Source organism: Heteronotia binoei, chromosome 1 (assembly GCF_032191835.1).
Source record: "Heteronotia binoei isolate CCM8104 ecotype False Entrance Well chromosome 1, APGP_CSIRO_Hbin_v1, whole genome shotgun sequence".
Taxonomy (NCBI): Eukaryota; Metazoa; Chordata; class Lepidosauria; order Squamata; family Gekkonidae; genus Heteronotia; species Heteronotia binoei.
In genome coordinates this window covers 56,693,069-56,714,743 of record NC_083223.1, presented here as the reverse complement: position 1 = coordinate 56,714,743, position 21,675 = coordinate 56,693,069, and the positions used below count along the sequence as shown (strand labels likewise).

The 21,675-nt window shown below is 41.6% G+C and overlaps 1 protein-coding gene across 1 annotated transcript in view; it reads right to left on the bottom strand.

Annotated features, from left to right (window-relative positions):
- ARHGEF10 (Rho guanine nucleotide exchange factor 10) overlaps nt 1-21,675 on the bottom strand; it is a 138,500-nt gene that overhangs the window by 51,770 nt on the left and 65,055 nt on the right. Inside the window, exons 19-21 of the mRNA XM_060234889.1 lie at nt 4,370-4,485; nt 2,083-2,210; nt 1,461-1,561 (exon numbers count right to left, since the gene is read on the bottom strand). Coding sequence (XP_060090872.1) covers nt 1,461-1,561; nt 2,083-2,210; nt 4,370-4,485 — 345 coding nt within the window. The remainder of the gene's footprint in view (nt 1-1,460; nt 1,562-2,082; nt 2,211-4,369; nt 4,486-21,675) is intronic.

The window sequence follows — 21,675 nt, the reverse complement described above, 5'->3', positions numbered from 1 at the left end:
GGATCTTTGGGGTTCCCCCGGAGAGTTGGCAACTGGCTGTTTTACTTTTCTCCTCCCTAGGGATTCCCTGATGCACTCCTAGCATTTCCAAGTGGTTGGGGGAACCATGTGGTACAGAGGGACTCCACTCCTTCAACAATCAAATGATTTATTTAAAACTCACAACTATATTCAGGCACATCAGAAGTAAAAGGAAGAATTAAAATAACATGGACAATAACACTTCATCTCTATCCTTACTCTAAACTCATGCCCTATCTAGGTGGTATTCAGGGCAGGTACATTACTTTGTTACACTGGGTAAGTTGGTCAAACATATCCCCCAAAATGGCCACAGTCTCTGGGCCATACCTCCCCCTGTCTCTTGCAAGCTCTAGCCAACTAACCAACTGGCTTCCTTGATAATATATACAGCTGTTCCTGCCCAGGAAATGGCTCTCCCTTTGCAGCATTCTGGGGCAGATATCCTCATAACCTTGATGGATTTCCTGTCCTCTCTAGGGAGTTGTCCTCAGATTACTGGTTGGAAACAGGAGGTGAGGGAGGGAACGAGGAGGAGATTAGGCTACCTAAAGTTTGACAGTCTCCTCCCATCCAGACCACAGAAAGTTAAACCCACACACAAGATGGCATTTCTCCACAATGTAAATTTAGGCAGCACTAGTAAAGGCCTCTAGTTTAACAACAGCTACTCTTTATAAAGTATCAAGAGATATTTTCTGAAATGTGCAGGTCAGCAGAAGAAATGGTTGACGTACTCGAAAAAAATAAGCAAATATGATCCCAGCCACTGAGCCCCTTCCTCACAGTGGGAAATTACAGAAATTAGGGCTGCTAAGAATGTTTGTTTGCAGCAATTGCCACATTCCTGCCGCAATTAGGTAGCAGAAATATAACACGGTTTTAACTTCTGAAGTACATAGTTTAGGCCACAATTGAAAGTCTAAATTTTTATTAGTTTATAGTTTGATAATTTGCTGATAGAAGTTTTAAAATATAAAACATAGAAGAAACCAAGAATAAATTTTTAATGGTTGGAAGAACTGGTACACCCAAGGGCTCTGGAATAACTGCTGGGGTTTTAAAAAAACCTTTTTCTTTAAACTGTGGGCTCTCATATCATATCCGTAACTCTTTTCAGAATGCTTCTGTTTCAGAAGAAGTATGTAGTATGTCATAGACTACTGCTGCTCAATACATACAAACCCAAAGTACTTCTGAGCATGCAGTTCTTTGGATTTTGACCCTTGTCTACTTTCTATGTAAAATAAGTTTAAAAGTTTACTTTTCTATAACTTAATGGTGCTAGAACATTAATAATCACTAGAAATCCTATTAGAAAATTTCTGCAACATCCAATTTTATATTGATTCTATATTGCTAACTCATAAAATAAACTTTACAATCTTCTATCGTTAACTAACTGTAGCTGTTTCAAGTTCACTGACACAAACTCTTACCTAAGGCAAGCTTAGCCATTTGTAAATTGTCGATCCAAGACTGTTTGATTGCAGGGGTGAAAGTATTGAACACTGCTGTAAAGAAAGTAGGCCGTCCAGATCTGACAAAAAAAGAAAATAAGCAATTCAATAAAGACCTTTGGAAGAAAAAAAATATAGGTTTTAAGTGTACTACAAAAATAACTGGAAACATCATGTTACGTCCTGTTTTCTCAATAACAAGATGAGCACATTCATAACTGGGAAGAAGAATTCATTAAAGGACCAGGTTAATCAAGTTGAATAGGCAGGGAAGGATGAAAATACAGAAGGGCAGGATCAGAGCTATATTTCACAATTAGGCTGTATGTCTCCTCCCCGCCTAAGGTTCTGAGAAGCAGCTGAGAAATATCCCTCTCCCTCCTCCACAAAAGGAACCCCAAAAGCTAGGTTTCAGCCTTCACACTCATATCCTAGGTACATTTCTTTTTTCCTCCACAACTTTGGAGATATCTTCAGAAAGAAAGGCGGGACATTTTCCTCACCATCCCCATCTTTTGATGGGGGCTGAGCTACCCACTTTTGGAACGCTAGACAGGTTTTACTTCAGAACATTGCCCAAAAATGTTAGATTCCTACTAACTTGTCTTGCTTCCCTGGAAGCTGAAGTTGAATCCTACAGCGGTCTGCAGCTCGAATTTCATCTTCTTTTTTTAATATAAGTTTTTGTAAACCCGAAGTCCAATCATGTGCCACTGACTGATTTAAATTCTAACAGAAAGGGAAGAAAGAAAACAAAAACTGTTGTGAAGTCCAGAGGTTCGTTTCTAACTTTGTTTACAGTAATGTTTATTCCCACAATGTAAAAAACAAAGGCTCTCTGATTCACTATTCACTTATGGTGATATAGAACCATTTAAGGGTCAAGCTAGACATGGTGATCCTGGAAGATCTATGAATCTTAATTTGCAGTTGTTTAAGGCCCAATTTGCCATGGTTTGGGAGGGTGCTTAGTCCCAATTCTGTGATCTGAATCACACCCACCCAAGATGTGTCCGTGGGTACCTCTGTATCCTTTATAGAGAAATTGACAATTCCTCAGAAGTGCAATTACCATGGGGTGGGGGAAGGTGAGGTGCTGAGGCACAAAGGTAACATTCTTTGCAACATTTAGTTTGGGCCTAAAACTCAAAGATCTGAACTTTGAGGATCCTAGTTGTACACAAGCATCAGAAGTCATCTCAAATGTGTGCCTCTACCTAACAACATATTAATCACATTTAAACCATTTTATGGCCAAAACTAGGGCAAAAACAGTTTTTGGCTGAAGAATCAAGTTGCATATATTCCTATCTCCTCTAAATCCTGGAATACAATTTCTCACGTACATATCAATCCAGGTGAAATTCAATAATTTAGCAATAGTTTCATTAAATAATTTCAATGAGCATATTACAAAAAAGTGTACTAACATACTGAAGTTTAAACTATACAATGGCAGCCAAGCAGCACTGCCCTGAAGAAACCTGGCAATGTTCTTACTAAACACTCCTTACTGTTCTTATTCCCAATTCTGAAATCCTATCTCCTCCAATATACAAGTCAGCCTACTGGAAGAAAAAGTACATGATGGGAAAGATGCTGCAGAGAACACAATAAAAGGGTTGAAAAGGTTCAACAGCCTCCTACCCATGTACCAGTTTGGCTCTTTAAAGCTTAATAGCCCCCACACCCCTTAGATGCATGGACATAAGAAGATGCCTTATACTGAATCAGACTATTGGCCCATCAAGGTCAGTACAGTCTACTCAAACTGGTAGAGGCTCTCCAGGGTGTCAAGTGTCTTTCACATCACCTACTCCCTGATCCTTTTAGATGGAGATTATGGAGATTGAATCTGGGACCCTTTGCATGCCAAAGACAGGCTCTTTCACAGACCTGCTCTGCTGCCATCATATGTCTCTTGGGCCCAAGTAGTACACAAAGGAATATAGCAAAAGGAAAAACATGAATTGTTTACCGATCTCAAACTATGCTAAAATGGAGGCTAAATAGCACAGCATTTTGTGATAAAGTGATATCGCCCCCAACATGTGGTGTAGTTGCATGGTAGTGTTTTCCTTAAAAAACTGAAACCTGCAGTTTCAAGCTTCCATATGAAATTAGTAGCCACTGAGAAAATGTTATTATTACAATAACACATACATGAAAATATCAAGGTTAAAAAAAGGAGATCAGCAAGATATCCATAATCTGCTTATGACTCTAAAGTTAAACCTTTAACAAGAAACTAATTAAAATATCAACAGATTGTGTGTGCTTTTTGTTACACTATATAGCTAAGCCTGGGGTATCAAACTCATTTGTTATGAGGGCCGGATGTGACATAAATGAGACCTTGTTGGGCCGGGCCATGTGTGTCATAAAACGTAACGCCAGGCAGCAGAGATAGAAACTTTATAAAAGACACAGACAAACACAATGAAAGATTCTGTATCTCTCCCATGTGATCAAGGGAACTGGGCAAAGGAAGCTCTGGCTCTTTCCCTCCCTCCCCAGGAGATGAGGAAGGGGAGGAGCTTCAGCCAGTAGAAGGAAAAGAGGCTTGGCTCAGTAGCTCTGCTGTGCGATTGAACCTGGCAAAGCAAGCTATTCCTCCCCAAAGGAGGAGCCTCAGCCAATGGAGAAAATAGGAACTTTGCTTTGTAGCTCCTGTGCAGTTGAGCAAGCCTGGCAAAGCAAGCTGTGACACATGAGGAAGCAAGAGAGAGGGAGATGAAAGCAGACTTGCTCACAAGCCTGATAGGAACCCTCCAGGGGGCTGATTTGGCCCCCAGGCCGCATGTTTGACACCCGTGAGCTAAGCTATTCAGATGCTTTACATCTAGAAAGAGATACGAGAAACAACTCAAAGTTACATTAGCTGTTACCTGGTAGTGTCCTTTTAGGCTGCCTATCAGTTGACTAATTTGGCCAACTACATTCAAATCATGTAAAAGATTCTGCAAATCATGGTACAGTTGCCCTGGTCCCATATAAAGTTTATCTGAAACAGATAAGAATAAGCAATTAAATCTCATACATTAAGGACAATATGACTGAATACATCTAAGTTCTGTACACACAAATTTGTAAGTCTGAAGTGATGCTGAGAAAAAAAAAAATGGGTAGTTTAAATTAGGCCAGGTATTTTGGTGTTTCAATTTCCTTTCCAGTCTAACACATCTGTAACCAATGCATTATTGCATAACAAGAAATAACACAGCTTTGGTAATTATAGGCCTCAATTCCAAAGCTTTAAATGTGAGACAGTCACTACAACAGGATACCTGATATGAACTACTATTTTTGCACAGCAATCCCTGCTGAAGCAGAAACAGCAATCACAGCTCTGGTTGTACTCATGGTTCTCCAACACACACACACACACAGCCCTTTGCCATGGCCACTGGAAATACTTTCTAACAATGAAGTCCAAAATATATGCAACTTACTGCTTTTACGGGACTGCAACAACTGCTACTAGATACTAGAGCTGAACAAGCGGGACTTCTAAGAACTAGATTTCAGCGTCTTCCATTTAGTCTTTAAAGGGTCATTGGACACCTGCTGTTGATAATGTGCATTCATAACAGTACCATTATAGATTGTGTTGTTCCAGCCCCTCCTCAGTTCAAATGAAGCTTGGGGACAGACTGGCTGTGGCTGGGATGCCAAGGGCTGTAGGCTCTTAAAGTTGATTTCTCCTTCTTCCATGCAGGAGCTGTGAGCTGCTACCCCCTCCCCCATTGAATATCATGGGACAAGCTGGTCAGTTCAGGCCAAGCAGGAATTTCTGGGGCTCCCCTAATTGGCTCATGGGAAACTTGCTTCTATATCTCCAAGGGTTAGGTATAAGTAAACCCGGTCCTTGACTAGTTAAACCATAACTAGTTGCCAGGAACAGGGCAAGTTGCTCACAATAGGTAAGGAAAATTAGCAACCATCTTCAGGAATTGAGTGTGATGGGTGTCTTCTGACTAACCCATCACACATCCAGTGATGTGGTGGATTGCGATGGAGAACCCTTGGTGCTAAACAGTTATCACCTAAATTGGTAGTGGCTTATGATGTACTGGGAAAGGTGATGAAACTTGGCAGATAACATATGCACATAGCGTTGTCATGTGTCCACTGGAGACAGGCAATCTTCTACCATCAGGAGACCAGGTGGAATGGCTGGAAATGACATCACTTTCCTTTAGGAACTGCAAAAAAACCCAAACCTTTTACAGTTTTACCACAGAGGTTTTCGGTGATACCTAGAGAGGTGTGATGTCACTTTCAGGCTTTCCTGGAAGTGATGTCATGCCTTTTTTGCCATTTGCCCCCAAGTCTCCTGCTGGTTCCCAGGCGAGGCCTGACAACTTTATGGGCTGGTAATTATAAACAAGGCTTGCATAGTTGCTGGCTAAGTTTGGAGCTATGATGGATCTTTTCAGCAAAGGCAGCCGTTGGCAGGCTGACTAGAACAGCTCACCCCTTAAAATTTGTTAGCATATTTTAATAAATTATGACATAGATCAGCCATTTAAACAAACTAGTTAAGCCCATATAATTGTCTCACTTCTTCCAGGGGGAGGCAGGCATGAGATATGCTTGATACCACCGCACCTACAATCTTTTTACTGCCACACAGCATTCATATAAATGACCCATGTGTATAAAAACACAAAAACCAAGAATATTGCTTAAGGACCAAGGGCATTATGATCTAAATGAAATAGCTGCACTCTGATCTTTTGTTGCGATCTGGGTACAATCCTTCTGTTTAGACATGTGATGGTAATAATAATGTGCTAAATACAAGAGACATCATGGAAAATGATTTCTCAACAACAGACAGTATTTTTTTGTCCTCTTGAAGGTGATGGGAATAATCCCATGAAGAAGAGCGAAATGCTTCCATGAAGATATTGTTCTGATAAGGGCAGCTATGCATGCCTTGATTGTGCCTACTGAATTATCTGCTTGTAACCAGACTGAAACACGCAAAGATTCAGTGCTTGTAAAGAAGAGGAAACTAAAAATTAAACGTATGCAGAAGACCAGCTTAGGTCAGCTACTAATTTATTTGCCACTCTATAGCAAACAGTTACTCGCTGTGTGAGAGATGATGATGTGATCCGCACATAAATTTAAACAATGTGAAATAGTACTTATAAGTATTTTAAGATTATAAATCAGAATTTATCTTTCATATATGGACATATATGTTTTGGTTTATTGAGGTATTTATTGATTGGCATATTTATGCCATGTCTTTCTCACCAATAGCAGCTAAGAGGAGAAGAGACTGGATTTATACCCCTGAACAACCCAAGACTTCACTTGAGAGTCTCAGAGCGTTTTATAATCTCCTTTCCCTTCGCCTCCCCACAACAGACACCCTGTGAGGCAGGTGGGGCTGAAAGGGCTCTGACAGAAACTGTTCTTGAGAGAAGAGCTCTAACAGAGTTATAACTGACCTAAGCAGTTGCATGTAAAGGAGTGGGGAATCAAACATGGTTCTTCCATATAAGAGTCCATGCACTTAACCACTACACTAAACTGGTTCTCAATTTACAGTTTACACTACAACAAATTGGCTCTCAGTTTATAACATTATTCTCTCCCTGTCCATAACAACCACCTCTAAGGTAGTTTGGGATGAAATTCCAACAGACCCAAGGTTTCCCAGTGAGTTTCCATGGCAGAGCAGGGATCCAAAGTTAGGTCTCCCAGATTTTGGTTCAAATCTGCTTTGCTGTCTCCAAATTATTATTTTTTTTTGTGGGGGGGATAGCATAACAGTGATGAGACGCTCAAAGATATGTAACACCTCCTGAACCAGACAGTTGTGAATATTTTTCATTAAAGCATTTTTTTAGTACTACAGGATATGTACTTATAACGTAATCCTAAACACAGCTGCACCCTTCAAAGTCCACTGACTTCAGTAGACTTAGAAGTGCATAACTCTGCTTAGGATGCTATTAATCATTCTGATACAGCTTCTGAATGAAGACTATACTATTTCAGAAGAGAAATGTGCTTAACTTAACTGCAGCAATAGTTTAAAATTGAGATTTGGAGTGTGGCAATTTTCATAGTGAAACGCTGAGTGTAAACTCTTGCCTTGATGCCCTCATGCCCCTGCTAGGGCAGAATTCTCAAATACTGCTCTAGGGGAAGACATTATACAAACATTATTTTCTTCCATTGCGACTGCATTCATAAGTGTGTGCATTAACAACAAAAAGTAAATGTTTTATATTTTTAGAGCAGTCTTATTTTCACCTCCTGTTTGTAACATCAGGAGAAGGCCTGAGTCTCTGTGCCCTGTTGTTGGGCCTCCCAGGGAACAGGTTGGCCATTGTGTGAGACCGGATTAGATGGGAGTGCACTGGACTGATCCAAAAGGGCTCTTCCTGTGTTCTTAAAGCACTGCCAAGAAACAATTGACTTATGGCGACCCCAAAGGGTTTTCAAGGCAAGAGATGAAAAGAGGTGATGTGCCATTAGCAAAGACTGACTTGTAGAAGAAGTGAGTGATTTTGACCCTTCCCACCCCCCACCCCCACACACATTTTATTACAGCCACCTGACATCTGTGGCTGTTTATCCTTGAGGAGCATCCCTTAACCCCATTTTTTCTAAGATCAAAGAATTATGGTGGAAGGGGAATAAGAAGAAAATCTGCATTCCTTCTGCTGATGCATCTCTGGATCAAACCTAAACTAATTTTTCTTATGCACAGTGTTTAAAACATAGAAATGTAAACAAAAATGTCTATGATTAGCATCTTGACTCTGCCATGAAATCACTAGTAGGGTTATCAAGCTATTATCTCATCTTCAGCTGTACGTTACCCCATCTACAACAGGGGGATAGTATCAACTGACTTTGCTGAGTTTGCTAAGCTGTCCGAAGCACAAATGAGGCAATGTATGCAAAAGTCTACGAACATCCAATGATGATAATGAGACAAGAAGCTTAAAATTATTTGAAAACAAAAGTCGAGTGCCCGGGACTAGCCTGGAAAGAATCGAACAAACAAGCCTGGCCTGGGCATCTATTGATACTAAATCTAAAAATAACCTTTCGATTTTTGGACACTGCCATGTACTTTATTTGCAGTGTAACATAAGGTAAAATGGTAAAAGTTTTTTTTGTTACAAAGGCACCTGCTCTAGTCTTTAACTTTTTAATAAACTAAAATTCTCCTTAGGCTTAGCTAGAGAAAACGGAAAGCTTCAGTACTGATTTAACTGTCTGTCTCTGATTCTCCAGCTCTAAAGATTCATTATTAATGTCAAAGCCAGTGATAAAGCAAATGAAGATTATTTTTAGCTCTCACTGCTCTGTAAACTTCCTGCACATTTTGTTATGTAAGTGAAGCCCTTTACAGCTGTAACACCCTCCAACAATAGTCATTTTATTTGTCTTTTGCTTTAGTTAGAAACACTGTTGCTGTTTCCATGGCTACCTGTGAAAGCTTCTCCCCCCCCCCCACCTCCCTCAGACAACATTGTAACCACAATTGGAAGTTAATATGCAGGAGAACAGGACAGTATTAACTGTTCTGGAGCTTGCTTACCATGATAAATCTAATTCAACTCATGTATTTACAATAAATCTAATTCAACTCAAGTATCTACAATAAATATGGAATTATTAATTGAAGAGAGATATGAATACCCAAACAAGCCTAGGATCAATGAACAAGGTTTTAATCTAAAGAAAAATACATACAACCAATTTTTCAGTATTACATGAAGATTTAAAACGTAAGTGTGATTGTGTGACTGAAGTAAATAACAGGGTTAAATACAGTGAGTCAGAATTCAAAGTATTAAAGGCTGATCTAAATGCAGACAAGGAGAAACTTGCATTAACCTGCTATCCTCAATTAAAACATTCTTTAAAGCTCTTCCGTAATTCAGCAACATTGGCAAGGTATAACAGTGAATCTAAATCAAACTTTCTAGGAAAACAAATTGTGCTGCCTGCAGACATGATAATGTTGAAAGCTGCAAACTTCCTTCCCTCATTCACTTTCAAGTTGGTGCTATGCAAATCAACACTACCTGCAGTCATGGATACCCATGAAATTGTGTGATTCATGAGAAGGAAACATGTCAGCGTTAACAGTTTTCATGGGTCTCTGTCACAGGGAAGAGATGTTTGCAAGAAGTAGCTATAACTTTCATTCTTGGACAGTTTTAGATTTGTAGTATCATGTGCCATCCAGCTGTGTAGCAACTTATGAACTGGAATCATGCATACAAAATGTGTGATTTTAGTTTTACACATAAGAAGAGCCCTGCTGGATCAGACCAATGATCTGGACTGTGGCTAAGTGGTAAAGCATCTGTTTGGTAAGCAGAAGGTCCCAGGTTCAATCCCTGGCATCTCCAACTAAAAAGGGTCCAGGCAAATAGGTGTGAAAAACCTCAACTTGAGACCATGGAGAGCCACTGCCAGACTGAGAAGACAATACTGACTTTGATGGACCCAGGGTCTGATTCAGTATAAGGCAGCTTCATATGTTCATTAGTCCAGCACCCTGTCTCACATGGCAGCCAACCAGTTCCTCTGGATAAGAACATAAGAGAAGCCATATTGGATCAGGCCAATGGCCCATCCAGTCCAACACTCTGTGTCACACAGTGGCCAAAAAAATTATATATATATGCATACACACACATATATATACACACTGTGGCTAATAGCCACTGATGGACCTCTGCTCTTTAAGCTGTCTATACTTGTAGCCGCCACCACCTCCTGTGGCAGTGAATTCCACATGTTAATCACCCTTTGGGTGAAGAAGTACTTCCATTTATCCGTTTTAACCTGACTGCTCAGCAATTTCACCGAATGCCCACAAGTTCTTGTATTGTGAGAAAGGGAGAAAAATACTTCTTTCTCTACTTTCTCCATCCCATGCATTATCTTGTAAACCTCTATCATGTCACCCCGCAGTCGACGTTTCTCCAAGCTAAAAAGTCCCAAGCGTTTTAACCTTTCTTCATAGCAAAAGTGTTCCAACCCCTTTAATCATTCTAGTTGCCCTTTTCTGGACTTTTTCCAATGCTATAATATCCTTTTTGAGGTGCGGTGTTGGATGGCCAACAACGGCATAGAGGCCAAGGCCTTCCCCTCGTGTTGCCTCCTGGTTCTGGGATTTTTAGTACTACATGGAACAAAGATGAAGTTTACCCAGCTCAGACAGCATTACTGGCTTAACTGAGAGAAGGAAATACCATACTGTCAGTCAGGGAAGAAAGTTTCATATGCCCAGCAGTAAAACCCTTTGTTCTTTTACTGCTTTTGATAAGCCAGCTTTTGATAGTGTTATAAAGCAAATCTGAAGAAAAGTCCTTCTAGCTGTTTTTACTGCTATTACCAGTTACCTAATCAGAGCACTGTTGTTGTTTTTCAAATATCCTGTTGTACACACCCAAGACATCATTGTTTTTTTCTCAATGTCAATGCTAAATGCAGACTAAATGCTCTTACTCTTGGCTACTTACTTCTCTCATGAATCTATCATAGGAAATGAGAAGCAGAGTAAGTTTACAGCAAGGAAAGAGTTTTCTTGATCCTCTCTTACACAGCCCTTAATTGACTACTAAAGTACAAAAGTTAACATTAAAAATGAACAATGATTTGCTCTACTGTGCTTGGAAGTTTTTTAGAAAAACAGAAATATTTTGGTTTTGCAATGACAGTAAGGTTGGGATAGAGAAACCAGGAGTGGATTTTGCGCTGAGAAAAGGGACCATTGGCTTAGTGGTAACTAAAAATCTGCAGAAGCCCATGCTCAAAGGCAACTTGTTCCTGAATCCTAAGAACTGCATCTTACTGTACTGAAAAAAATAATGAAGTTATATAAATAATTTTTGCCATGTCATATTCCAACTGCAACGTAAGTTCCCCACCCCAACAGTTCAGGACAACCTGGCAACAATGACACTCAGGAATATGGGATGTGGCGTGAGACTGCATTTAATCAGATCAGGGAACTGGCAGAATGGGTTCCCACCTCTTGCATGAGTCACTAAAGTGCTTGCAGAAGAGGAGATGGAATCAAACACACGAAGTTGCCTTATACTGAATCAAGACCACTGATACATCAAGGTCAATACTGTCTCCTCAGACTGGCAATGGCTATCCAGGATCTCTTTCACACTACCTGCTACCTGGTTTCTTTTAGAGATACCAGGAATTGAACCTGGGACCTTCTGCATGCCAAGCCAATTGCTCTATCACTGAACCACAGCTCCTCTCCAGATTCCCTCTTTGCTACAATCATTTGCACAATGTACTTTGTTCCTTTGGTGTTCAGAAGTATGTGGAGAACAGCAAAGAGGAAGTAGCAAAGAATAATTTCTGCTTATTTGTGATCATAATGGATCCACCCTGAGGTGTGTGAGGAGGCCAGCAGGGGAAGAACAGACTAACTTGCCTACAGCAAGGCAGGGAGAGAATGTAGGCTATGCCAAGAAAAATCTGAAAAATTCATGGAAAAATGAAAAGCAGATTGGATAGCTATGCAGAAGAGAACAGTTAGCCTACTTATACTTATAGCTCAGTGATCATCAGCTGCAAAATGGGACCAATATCTTCCGTATGGTATAGTCTACACTGCCTGCCATGTGGATTTGAACACTCAACTATGACTAGTTTAATTAATCCAGAGTATATTACATCTAAACCTACCCATAGATTCATGTCATATATCATGAAAAACTATAGATTAAACTAATCAAGGTTAATGTAATTGTCTGAGTGTAGGCCACCCACCTCACTAGACATGGTAAGATAGAGTCCCTCAAACCAGGAACTGGTTTAATCAATTAATCCTGATTTAATCCTGAAATGTTCTCTGGCAATCTCCTTCCATGCTACAGAGAGACAACAAAACCAGCATTTGTTAAGGCAAACTGGGCTATGAGTGACTGACTGTAAACTGAACTCATGGTTTAAATAAGCCATGGTTTTGCATGAAGTGAACTGAGCCTTGGACTGGCATCATGTTATGATGCTGCCTCTACCTGTGCTCCACACTCCTGATCTGATCTGAAGCAGGGCCCTGCATACCTAGGAATTAAGCTCAGAGCATGGAATTCTCAGAACACATCTATAGACAGGATGCACATAGGGACACTTTGTGCATCTGAATGGGCCCTCTGTTAAAGAAACTATGTACAGAAAGTTTTTACTATATACCTGTTCAAAAATGATAAGTAACTCTCCCGACTCTGAAGAATCTTATAATACAAGCAGCTTAGCAAGTCTGCCTTAAATAGCACACTCTTCTTAGCTGGATTAATATTTGGCATTCTTCAAAGCTCTTCCTCATTCATAACAAGTTACTGAAGAGAGTTTGTGATCACAGGGTGAGATTCTAAATTAAGACAAAAAATTGGAAAATGGCAACTACAAAAAAGTAGAACACAAAAAGCACTAAAAGGTAAAGGTGTGCAAGCACCAGTCGCTTCAGACTCTGGGGTGACATCACTTTCACAACGTTTTCACGGCAGATTTTTTACATGGTGGTTTGCCATTGCCTTCCCCAGTCATCTACATTTTACCCCCAGCGAGTTGGGTACTCATTTTACTGACCTCGGAAGGCTGAATCAACCTTGAGCTGGCTACCTCAACCCAGCATCCACTGGGATCGAACTCAGGTCATGAACAGAGTTTGGACTACAGTACTGCGGCGTATCACTCTGTGCCAGGGGGCTCTACCCTAAGAATATTTAGAATTTATTAATTTAGAAAATTTTTTACTCTACCTCTCTAGGAACCTGCCCAAGGTGGCTTACAAAATTAAAATAAAAACAGAACATGAAAAAATATTAATTAAAATCCAGCATCTGCGGGGGGGGGGGGGGAGCCTAACATAAAAACATGCACCTTAAAAAAAACCAGACAGCTTAAAATAAGCTTGAGCCTCAAGGGGCTAAGCATTCTACAAGCAAGGTGCCACTACTGAAAAAGCCCTATCTCTTGTTGCTACCTGGTTCACTTTTGAAGGCAGGGACACAGAGAGCAGAGGTTGTGAGGCAAGATCTTGGCTGGAGGGCTGTACATTATGGGAGCAAGTGGTCCTTCAGGTTTGTTTACCCATCTGATTGCAATTTACCAATACTGTTATACTAGCTCAATTTAGAATTTAAAAATGCCAGAGATGAAACAATACTTTAAAACATTCTCCCCAATAAAGTACTATGTTAAAATTCTTCCCCAAACCAGCCCAAATTAAACAGTTTGAAAGATACTTGGATTGTGGCTAAACCAGGATTGCCATTCCCTTGTTGGGGGTGGAAGATCCCCCACTTTTGTGGGCTCTTGCCCACAAAACTCCCAGCCCCAACAGCAACATCACTGGAAATAAATGTGATGGGCTCACATCACCCAAATGTGACAAAGGCACATTGGTGATGTCGGGGGAGGGGGGACACCCTGGTTTTGGGGCAAACTCTATGGTTTGATGCTGATTTTACCATAGAGTTTTGCTCAAAAACCAGAGAGTCACCCCTGATGTCATTGATGTGCCTATGTCTCTTCCAGGTGATGTGGGGATGTCACACAATATCACTTCCAGCTTCCAGCATGTCTCCCCATCCCGTTGTCATCTTTGAGGGACCTGGCAACCCTAGACTAAGCTTCTAAAGCACTGATAATGGTAAAAGCAAAATGTGGACAGTCCCAAGTTTTTTCTGGCAAAGCTGAACTTAGCTTTGTAACTGAACCCACAAATACTCATATAGGACAAGTTGAACATTAGCTCAGCAGTCAACCTTGCCTCCATGCCTCAGCAGTCAACCTCCATGTTCCAAGAAAGCTTCCTGCCCTTTTCTGCCATTTGAGCATTCATATGTTTGTAGGGTCACCAATCTCCAGGTGGTGACTGCAAATCTCCCAAGATTATAGTTGTTCTCCAGGTAACAGAGATTGATTCCTCTGGAGAAAATAGCAGCTTTGGAGGGTGGACTCTATGGCTGAGGACTCTACAGTTGAGGCTTTTGGTGAGGACAGTAATGGTTTCCATTCTGGCCGGCACCCTCACCCCGCTCTTCATAACTACATTGTCATTGCCCCCTCCACCCACAAGATGGTTGAAACTGGGGAAGTAATTACAAAATTGCCATCTGATTCAGTCTCTTAGTTTTGTGATATTAGTTATATAAAAACATTATTTTTATATGTGTGTGTGTGTGTGTGTGTTTATCATGTTGTACATTGCCCAGAGCCTTCTGGTATCAGGAATTGGACAATTCAGAAGTTTAATACATAATAACAGCAGTAATGGCATTACAGCCTGCTGAAGCCCCTGCCCTACCCAGACTCCACCCCCCCCCCCCCAAAAAAAAAAATCTCCAGGAATTTACCAACCTGGAGCTGGCAATCCGATGCATTTGTGCATCCATTGCTGTTAATTAAAAAGAAACTCCTTGTAAAAAAAATGCAAAACTACTATAGAGATCAGGGAAGGTGGAACAGCCAGATCAGTAGTGTACAGTGCTCACTGCAAAAGAGCTCAGTCCTGAGGAGGAACAGACACATCCGACTTCATGAATTGAGGGCAGCTCCAGTATACTCAATTTCTCAGACACATTTTTTAAATGTACTTTTACTCTTCTTGAATCTCTAGAGTTTTGCAGTTAATGGAAATTGGTCTAAATACCTTTGCCAGACAGCTGATGGACTCAGGAAGGTGATATGACTTGATAGGTGTGTGAACAGCAGGCCTTTTTTTTGTACAAAAAGTCCAGCAGAAACTCATTTGCATATTAGGCCACACCTCCTGATGCCAAGCCAGATGCAACTGTGGTTCTGTGTGTTCCTGCTCAAAAAAATCCCTCATAGGCAACAATGGTAGCCCCATTTAGGTATGTTATAAAATGTTATATTTGTAAATTTTGCTGCAAGCCCCCAGTGAACAAATGAGAATGTTTACAAGCCATTATTTTTCAGAGAAGGTAACAAACCAAACCAAAGCATTTATCTAAATGGATTTTTGAAAATATATTGTTCTACAGAATTTACCAAAAGTAAAACAGAATTTTGTTGTTGTTGTTCAGTCGCACAGTCGAGTCCAACTCTTTGCAACCCCATGGACAAAGTCATGCCAGGCCCTCCTGTTTTGCACCATCCTCCGAAGTCTGCTCAAATTCGTGTTTGCTACATCAGCAACACTGTCCAGCCATCTCATCTTTTGCCGTCCCCTTCTTCTTTTGCTTTCTGTCTTTCCCAGCATCAAGATCTTCTCCAGTGAGTACTCCCTTCTCATTTGGTGGCCAAAGTACTTGAGCTTCAGCATCTGACCTTCCAGGGAAAAGTCTGGGTTGATTTCCCTTAGGACTGATTGATTTGATCTTCTTGCAGTCCAATGGACTCTCAAGATTCTTCTCCAGTACCACAGCTCAAAAGCATCTATTCTTCTACGCTGGGCCTTCCTTATGGTCCAGCTCTCACAGCATACACTACTACTGGGAATACCATCGCTTTGTCTATACAGACTTTTGTTGGCAGGCTGATGTCTCTACTTTTTATTATGCAGCCCAGGTTCGCCATAGCTGTCCTCCCGAGGAGCAAACGTCTTTTAATTTCATGGCTACAGTCACCATCTGCAGTGATCTTGGATCCCAGAAATGTGAAGTCTGTCACTACTTCCATGTCTTCCCCTTCTATTTGCCAAGGTGTGATGGGGCCGAATGTCATGATCTTCGGTTTTTGATGCTGAGTTTCAAGCCTACTTTTGTGGTCTCCTCTTTCACCCTCAACAAGAGGTTCTTTATACAGAACTGAAAAAATCAACTATATTGAAACACTTATTCTCCTCATAGAAAAGATTTTGTAGGGTAACAACTTGTTTAAAATATAGGCAACTGAAGGCAAGAACATAATCAGAAATAAGGGAAAACATTTTCACAAGAATTTTGTTATATATTAAGGTCAATTCTAGAACAAATGTAAACATCCTGCCAGACAGATCTAGACTAGGTAATCTTCAAACACTTAATTCTTTTAAATGCAATGACAACTTTATGCTTCCCTTTTTCTCTTAGAGCTGTGTAAGGTGTAAAAGGGGGGGGGCAAATAAAATGTGCAACTCGTTGGAAAGGTCTTTCCTACCAAGAAAAAATGGCAATGTTTATTTTATACCCCACCTTTCTCTGCAATGGGGACTCAGACACTTGGACTCTTTCCCCCAAATTAAGCCAAACTTTAAAAAAAACCCACTAATGACATCTGGCCTAATCTTTCAGCCTAACCTACCTCTCAAGGTTGTTGAGAGAATAAGTGGAGGAAAGGAGAACAATATGAAAAAAAACATTTTGGGTACCAATCAGAGAAAATCAGATACAAATAAAAATAAACAGTAAAAATAAGCATTAGCCAGGTCAAACTCAGGAAATATTTGGGGACTTTGGGGGTGGAACCAAGAGCAAGGTTGTGACAAGCATGACTGAACTCCAAAGGGAGTTCTGGCATCACATTTAAAGGGGCCACCCACCTTTTAAATGCCTTCCCTCCACCCCAAATAATGGAGGATAGGGGCACCTTCTTTTGGGGCTCACAGAACTGGACCCCCTGCTCCAATCTTTTTGAAACTTGGGGGAAGGGGTTGAGGAGAGGCACCAGATGCTATGCTGAGAATTCAGTGCCTCTACCTCAAAACACCCCCAGTACTCCATGGATCAGTTCACTATTATACCTTATGGGGATCTGTCTCCATAAGGTATAATGGAGTGCCCAGTGAACATTCCACCACCACCCAACACACTTTCAGATAACCCTGAAGCAGAGGGAGGGCCTCCAAACCAGAGGATCCCCTGACTGAGGATTGGCAACCATAAATAACAAAAACAATGTTCCACCAAAATGTACATAAGGTACCTACAAGGGCACACTAGTAAGGGCACACTACATACAGAGCACACTACAGTAAACCAGGCAGACCTTGCCACATTGACCATGGATCAATGTGGCAAGGTCAGCAGAATAAACAGAGACAACAGCTTTCAAAATCAGTCATGCATATAGGAAGCACTCCTGGCAAAGCCATTAAGCTATCTTTCCAGTAACAAGACTGAATCCAGAGGCACTCAGCGGCACTTCACTGGAGTGAACATGGTCAACCTGATCTTTGCCAGCCTAATTAGATCAGTCTCCTCAAGAGTATCTACCTTCCAAACCAACACCTTCTCTATTCAGCACATCTTCAGTTTATTTATACTCCCAACAAGGGAACACTCTTAAAGGCAACACATTCTAAAAAGTAGCTACTATAGTTTCAGAAGGACAGATGGACAATATTTATTTATGTGTTTATTTACATTAGACTTTTATCCCGCCCTCTCCGCAAGCGGACTCAGGGCAACTTACAACAGTCATTTACATGATTTAAAACAATAAGTCAATAAAATCTATAAAACATTAATACAATTAAAATTTTAAAACTATTCCACGGTGCTGTACCATTACTGTGTTGGTGGTTCTGCTTTTCAGATGGTTGGTCACCGGGAATTCTAGCTGATGTCAGGTGGCAGCTCTCTCTCAGTTTAAGCATCGAAGGCCTGTCAAAACAATTTGGTCTTACAGACCCTACGGAATGTAGGAAGGTCCCGCAGGGCCCTTATGGCCTCCGGGAGAGTATTCCATAACTCTGGTGCTGCCACCGAGAAGGCCCTGGTTCGTGTCAAATGCAACCTGGCCTCCTTTGGTCCAGGGGTGGACAGCAGATTTTTTGTCCCTGAACGCAGTGCTCTCTGGGGGATATATGGGGAAAGGCGGTCTCGCAGATAACCAGGTCCCTGACCATAAAAGGCTTTAAAGGTCAATACCAACACCTTGAAATGGATTCGGAACACAATAGGTAGCCAGTGCAGCTCTTTCAGCACTGGCTGAATGTGCTCCCATCGAGGGAACCTCATTAACAGCCGTGCCGCAGTGTTCTGAACTAACTGTAGTTTCCAAGTCAGCATCAAGGGTAGCTCCATGCAGAGAGCATTACAGTGATCTATTCTTGAGGTGACTGTAGCATGGATCACCACTGCTAAGTCATTGTGCTCCAGAAAAGGAGCCAGCTGCCACACCCGCTGAAGATGAAAAAAGGCGGATCTAATAGTGGCTGCTACCTGGGCCTCCATTGTAAGGGAGGACTCAAGGAGCACGCTCAAGCTCTTGGTCTTAGGGGCTGGTATCAATGGCACCCCATCTAGAGCCAGCAGCTGGACCCCTCCCCTTGGACCACCCCGGCTTAGAGAACCTCCGTCTTCGTCAGATTCAATTTCAGCTGACTCAGCCTGAGCCAGGATGCTACAGCTTGAAGAGCCAGGTCCAGATTTTCCAGGGTACAGTCGGACTGGCCACCCATCAATAGATAGAGCTGGGTGTCGTCTGCGTATTGGTGACAACCCAGTCCATACCTCCTGACAATCTGGGCAAGGGGGCACATATAGATGTTAAATAACATCGGGGACAGAACTGCACCCTAAGGCACACCACATGTGACTGAGTGCCTCTGGGATGACTCCTCCCCTATCACCACCCTTTGTCCCCGATCTTGGAGAAAGGAGGTCAACCACTGTAAAGCGGACCCCTGAATCTCCACGTCAGCAAGGCAGCCAGTCAGTAGCTGATGATCAACCGTATCAAAAGCGGCTGACAGGTCCAATAATAGCAGCACTGCTGAGCCGCCCCGATCCAGATGTCGCAGGAGGTCATCCATGAGAGCGACCAGAACTGTCTCCGTCCCGTGACCTGGTCGAAAGCTGGACTGGAATGGATCCAGTGCGGAAGTGTCCTTCAGGAATCCCTGTAGCTGAATTGCCACCACCAGCTCTATAACCTTACCCAAAAAGGGAAGGCTTGATACCAGCCGATAGTTCGCCAATACGGCCGGATCTGCAGATGGTTTTTTTCAAGAGGGGACAGAGCACAGCCTCTTTAAGGGGTGTGGGAAAGATCCCTTCTATTATATAATTATACTAAAACAGGTTTTATTTCATAAAAAAAGGTAAAGGTAGTCCCCTGTGCAGGCACCAGTCATTTTTGACTCTGGGGTGATGCTGCTTTCACAATGTTTTCACAGCAAACTTTTTATGGGGTGGTTTGCCATTGCCTTCCCCAGTCATCTACACTTTCCCCCCCAGCAAGCTGGGTACTCATTTTACCGACCTCGGAAGGATGGAAGGCTGAGTCGACCTGGAGCCAGCTACCTGAACCAGCTTCCGCTGGGATCGAACTCAGGTCATGAACAGAGGGCTCTGGCTGCAGTACTGCAGCTTTACCACTCTGTGCCATGTACAAAAAAAAACTTATGTCACAATAAATGTGCTACTTTTTAAGATGCTAGTATACTTTTTGTTGTTGTTGTGATGGAAATATAGCTAACCCCTAGAATAAACAGGATTATTATTTAACCCACTCTTATGGGTTATCTACCATGATCTCCAGTTACTTCAGACATTCAAATAAATATCTGCAGTGCCACAAAGGATACATGAATGATTCTTAGTTATTCTTTTTCCTCCTCCAGTGTAACGTGCAAAACAGCACATTACACATGTTCTCTTTGGAAACCGACAGAAGCTTCACAACACACTGCTCAAGAACACAAAAAATGAAAGCATGAGTCACTGTCTCCGAGAACATCTGAAGCTGCCCCCTCAGTAGTTAATAAATACTAATGATAAACTGGGTGAGATTTTAAGAACTGGGGGAAGAAGTTAGGATTGGGAAGAAACACTTGTTCTTTTTCAGAGTGAGCGAAAAAAAAAGTTCATCTTGTCTGAAAGAGTTCTAAGAGGAGATATCTCACCTTTTGTTCTTACAATCAGAATCCAGAGAACATATTCAAACACAGAGAATAATAATAAAAAAAACAGGCTAGAGATCTCAGAAGATTTTAAACTTTGTTCAACAGACGGTTTTACCATTTGCAAGACCATTTACAAATCATGGCCCTTTCTGCATGTACGCTGTACTCCTGATTTTAAATGAACTCAAGTTGCTCTGCCTTTAACTTTGAATGGTGTGCTTGCGTTCTGCACCTTCCCTCCCCACTCCAGTTCTTTCCCCAGGAATCACAGAGTATGCAGATTATGCATTCTTCATATTCTAGAGAAAAAGCAGGCATTTTGTGTTGTGTTTTCAAGATTTAAATGTATATTTTTAATGTACTTATCAGCCTACCACAGTGATGGTAGAGGTTGCTGTGGTTCTTGCATCAGCAAAGAGATGGGAATAATGGGGACACTTTATGATTGTCATCCACATAGTATCCCCTTGGCAATGGTGGCTGGGCAGAGGAGCAGGTACCTTCCAAGATCTGATGAGGGCAGGGAAAGCACCTAGCATAGCAGCAGGCTAATGTCCAGAATGTGTCTCTCCCAGTTAGGCTGGTGAACCTGCCTGCTTGCATAGAACCTAAGAAGCCCTATCCAACTGCACAGCTACCTGCAACAGGTGAGAGCCCTGCTCGAGTACAGGTGGCTACAAAGTCCAAAGAGACCCACTGTGGTGGTACTGAGGAGGATTTGATCGAGCACTTGTTGTCCTCCTAGGTTGTGGGTGCAACCAGTGAGTGCAATGTGCACCCAACAGCTGGCTTGCTCTCTTTATGCCTTCCATCCAATCTTCCTGGTTGATATATTTGGAGTCACTCATATCTTTAAAAATACCTGAGCACCCAGAAATATGTACATTCCTCATTTATAAGTAAAAGTACAAGCAATCTTATCTAATTCCTAGTAATGCAATAATAACATTAACAAAAGCAAGAACAAGCAGAACACTGATACCCATTGCTTTTTCAAATGTCCTTATAGCCATGGACTAAATATGCAGGCTTTGACCCACAAAGAACATACATTTACAGAAAAGATTTCTAACACCATTTCCTTTCTAGCACACCTCTGTGCCCCACCCAATGCAATTTATGAATGGCAGAGGGAACTGAAGGCTGCAGCAAGAGTATGGAATCAACAGAATCCCTTCAGCACACACACACACACACACACAATGGGAGAAGATTTGGTTCCAGTTGTTGAGCTTGTTCTACTTATGCCAGAGCATAGGCAGGGATTTCTGATTATTTCTCTCAACACAGCCTCATACCCCTCATTCAGTTTCTGAGGGTCAAATAATTTTCAGGAGCAGCTTTTAGAGATGTATGGGGTGGGCTAAGAAGGTA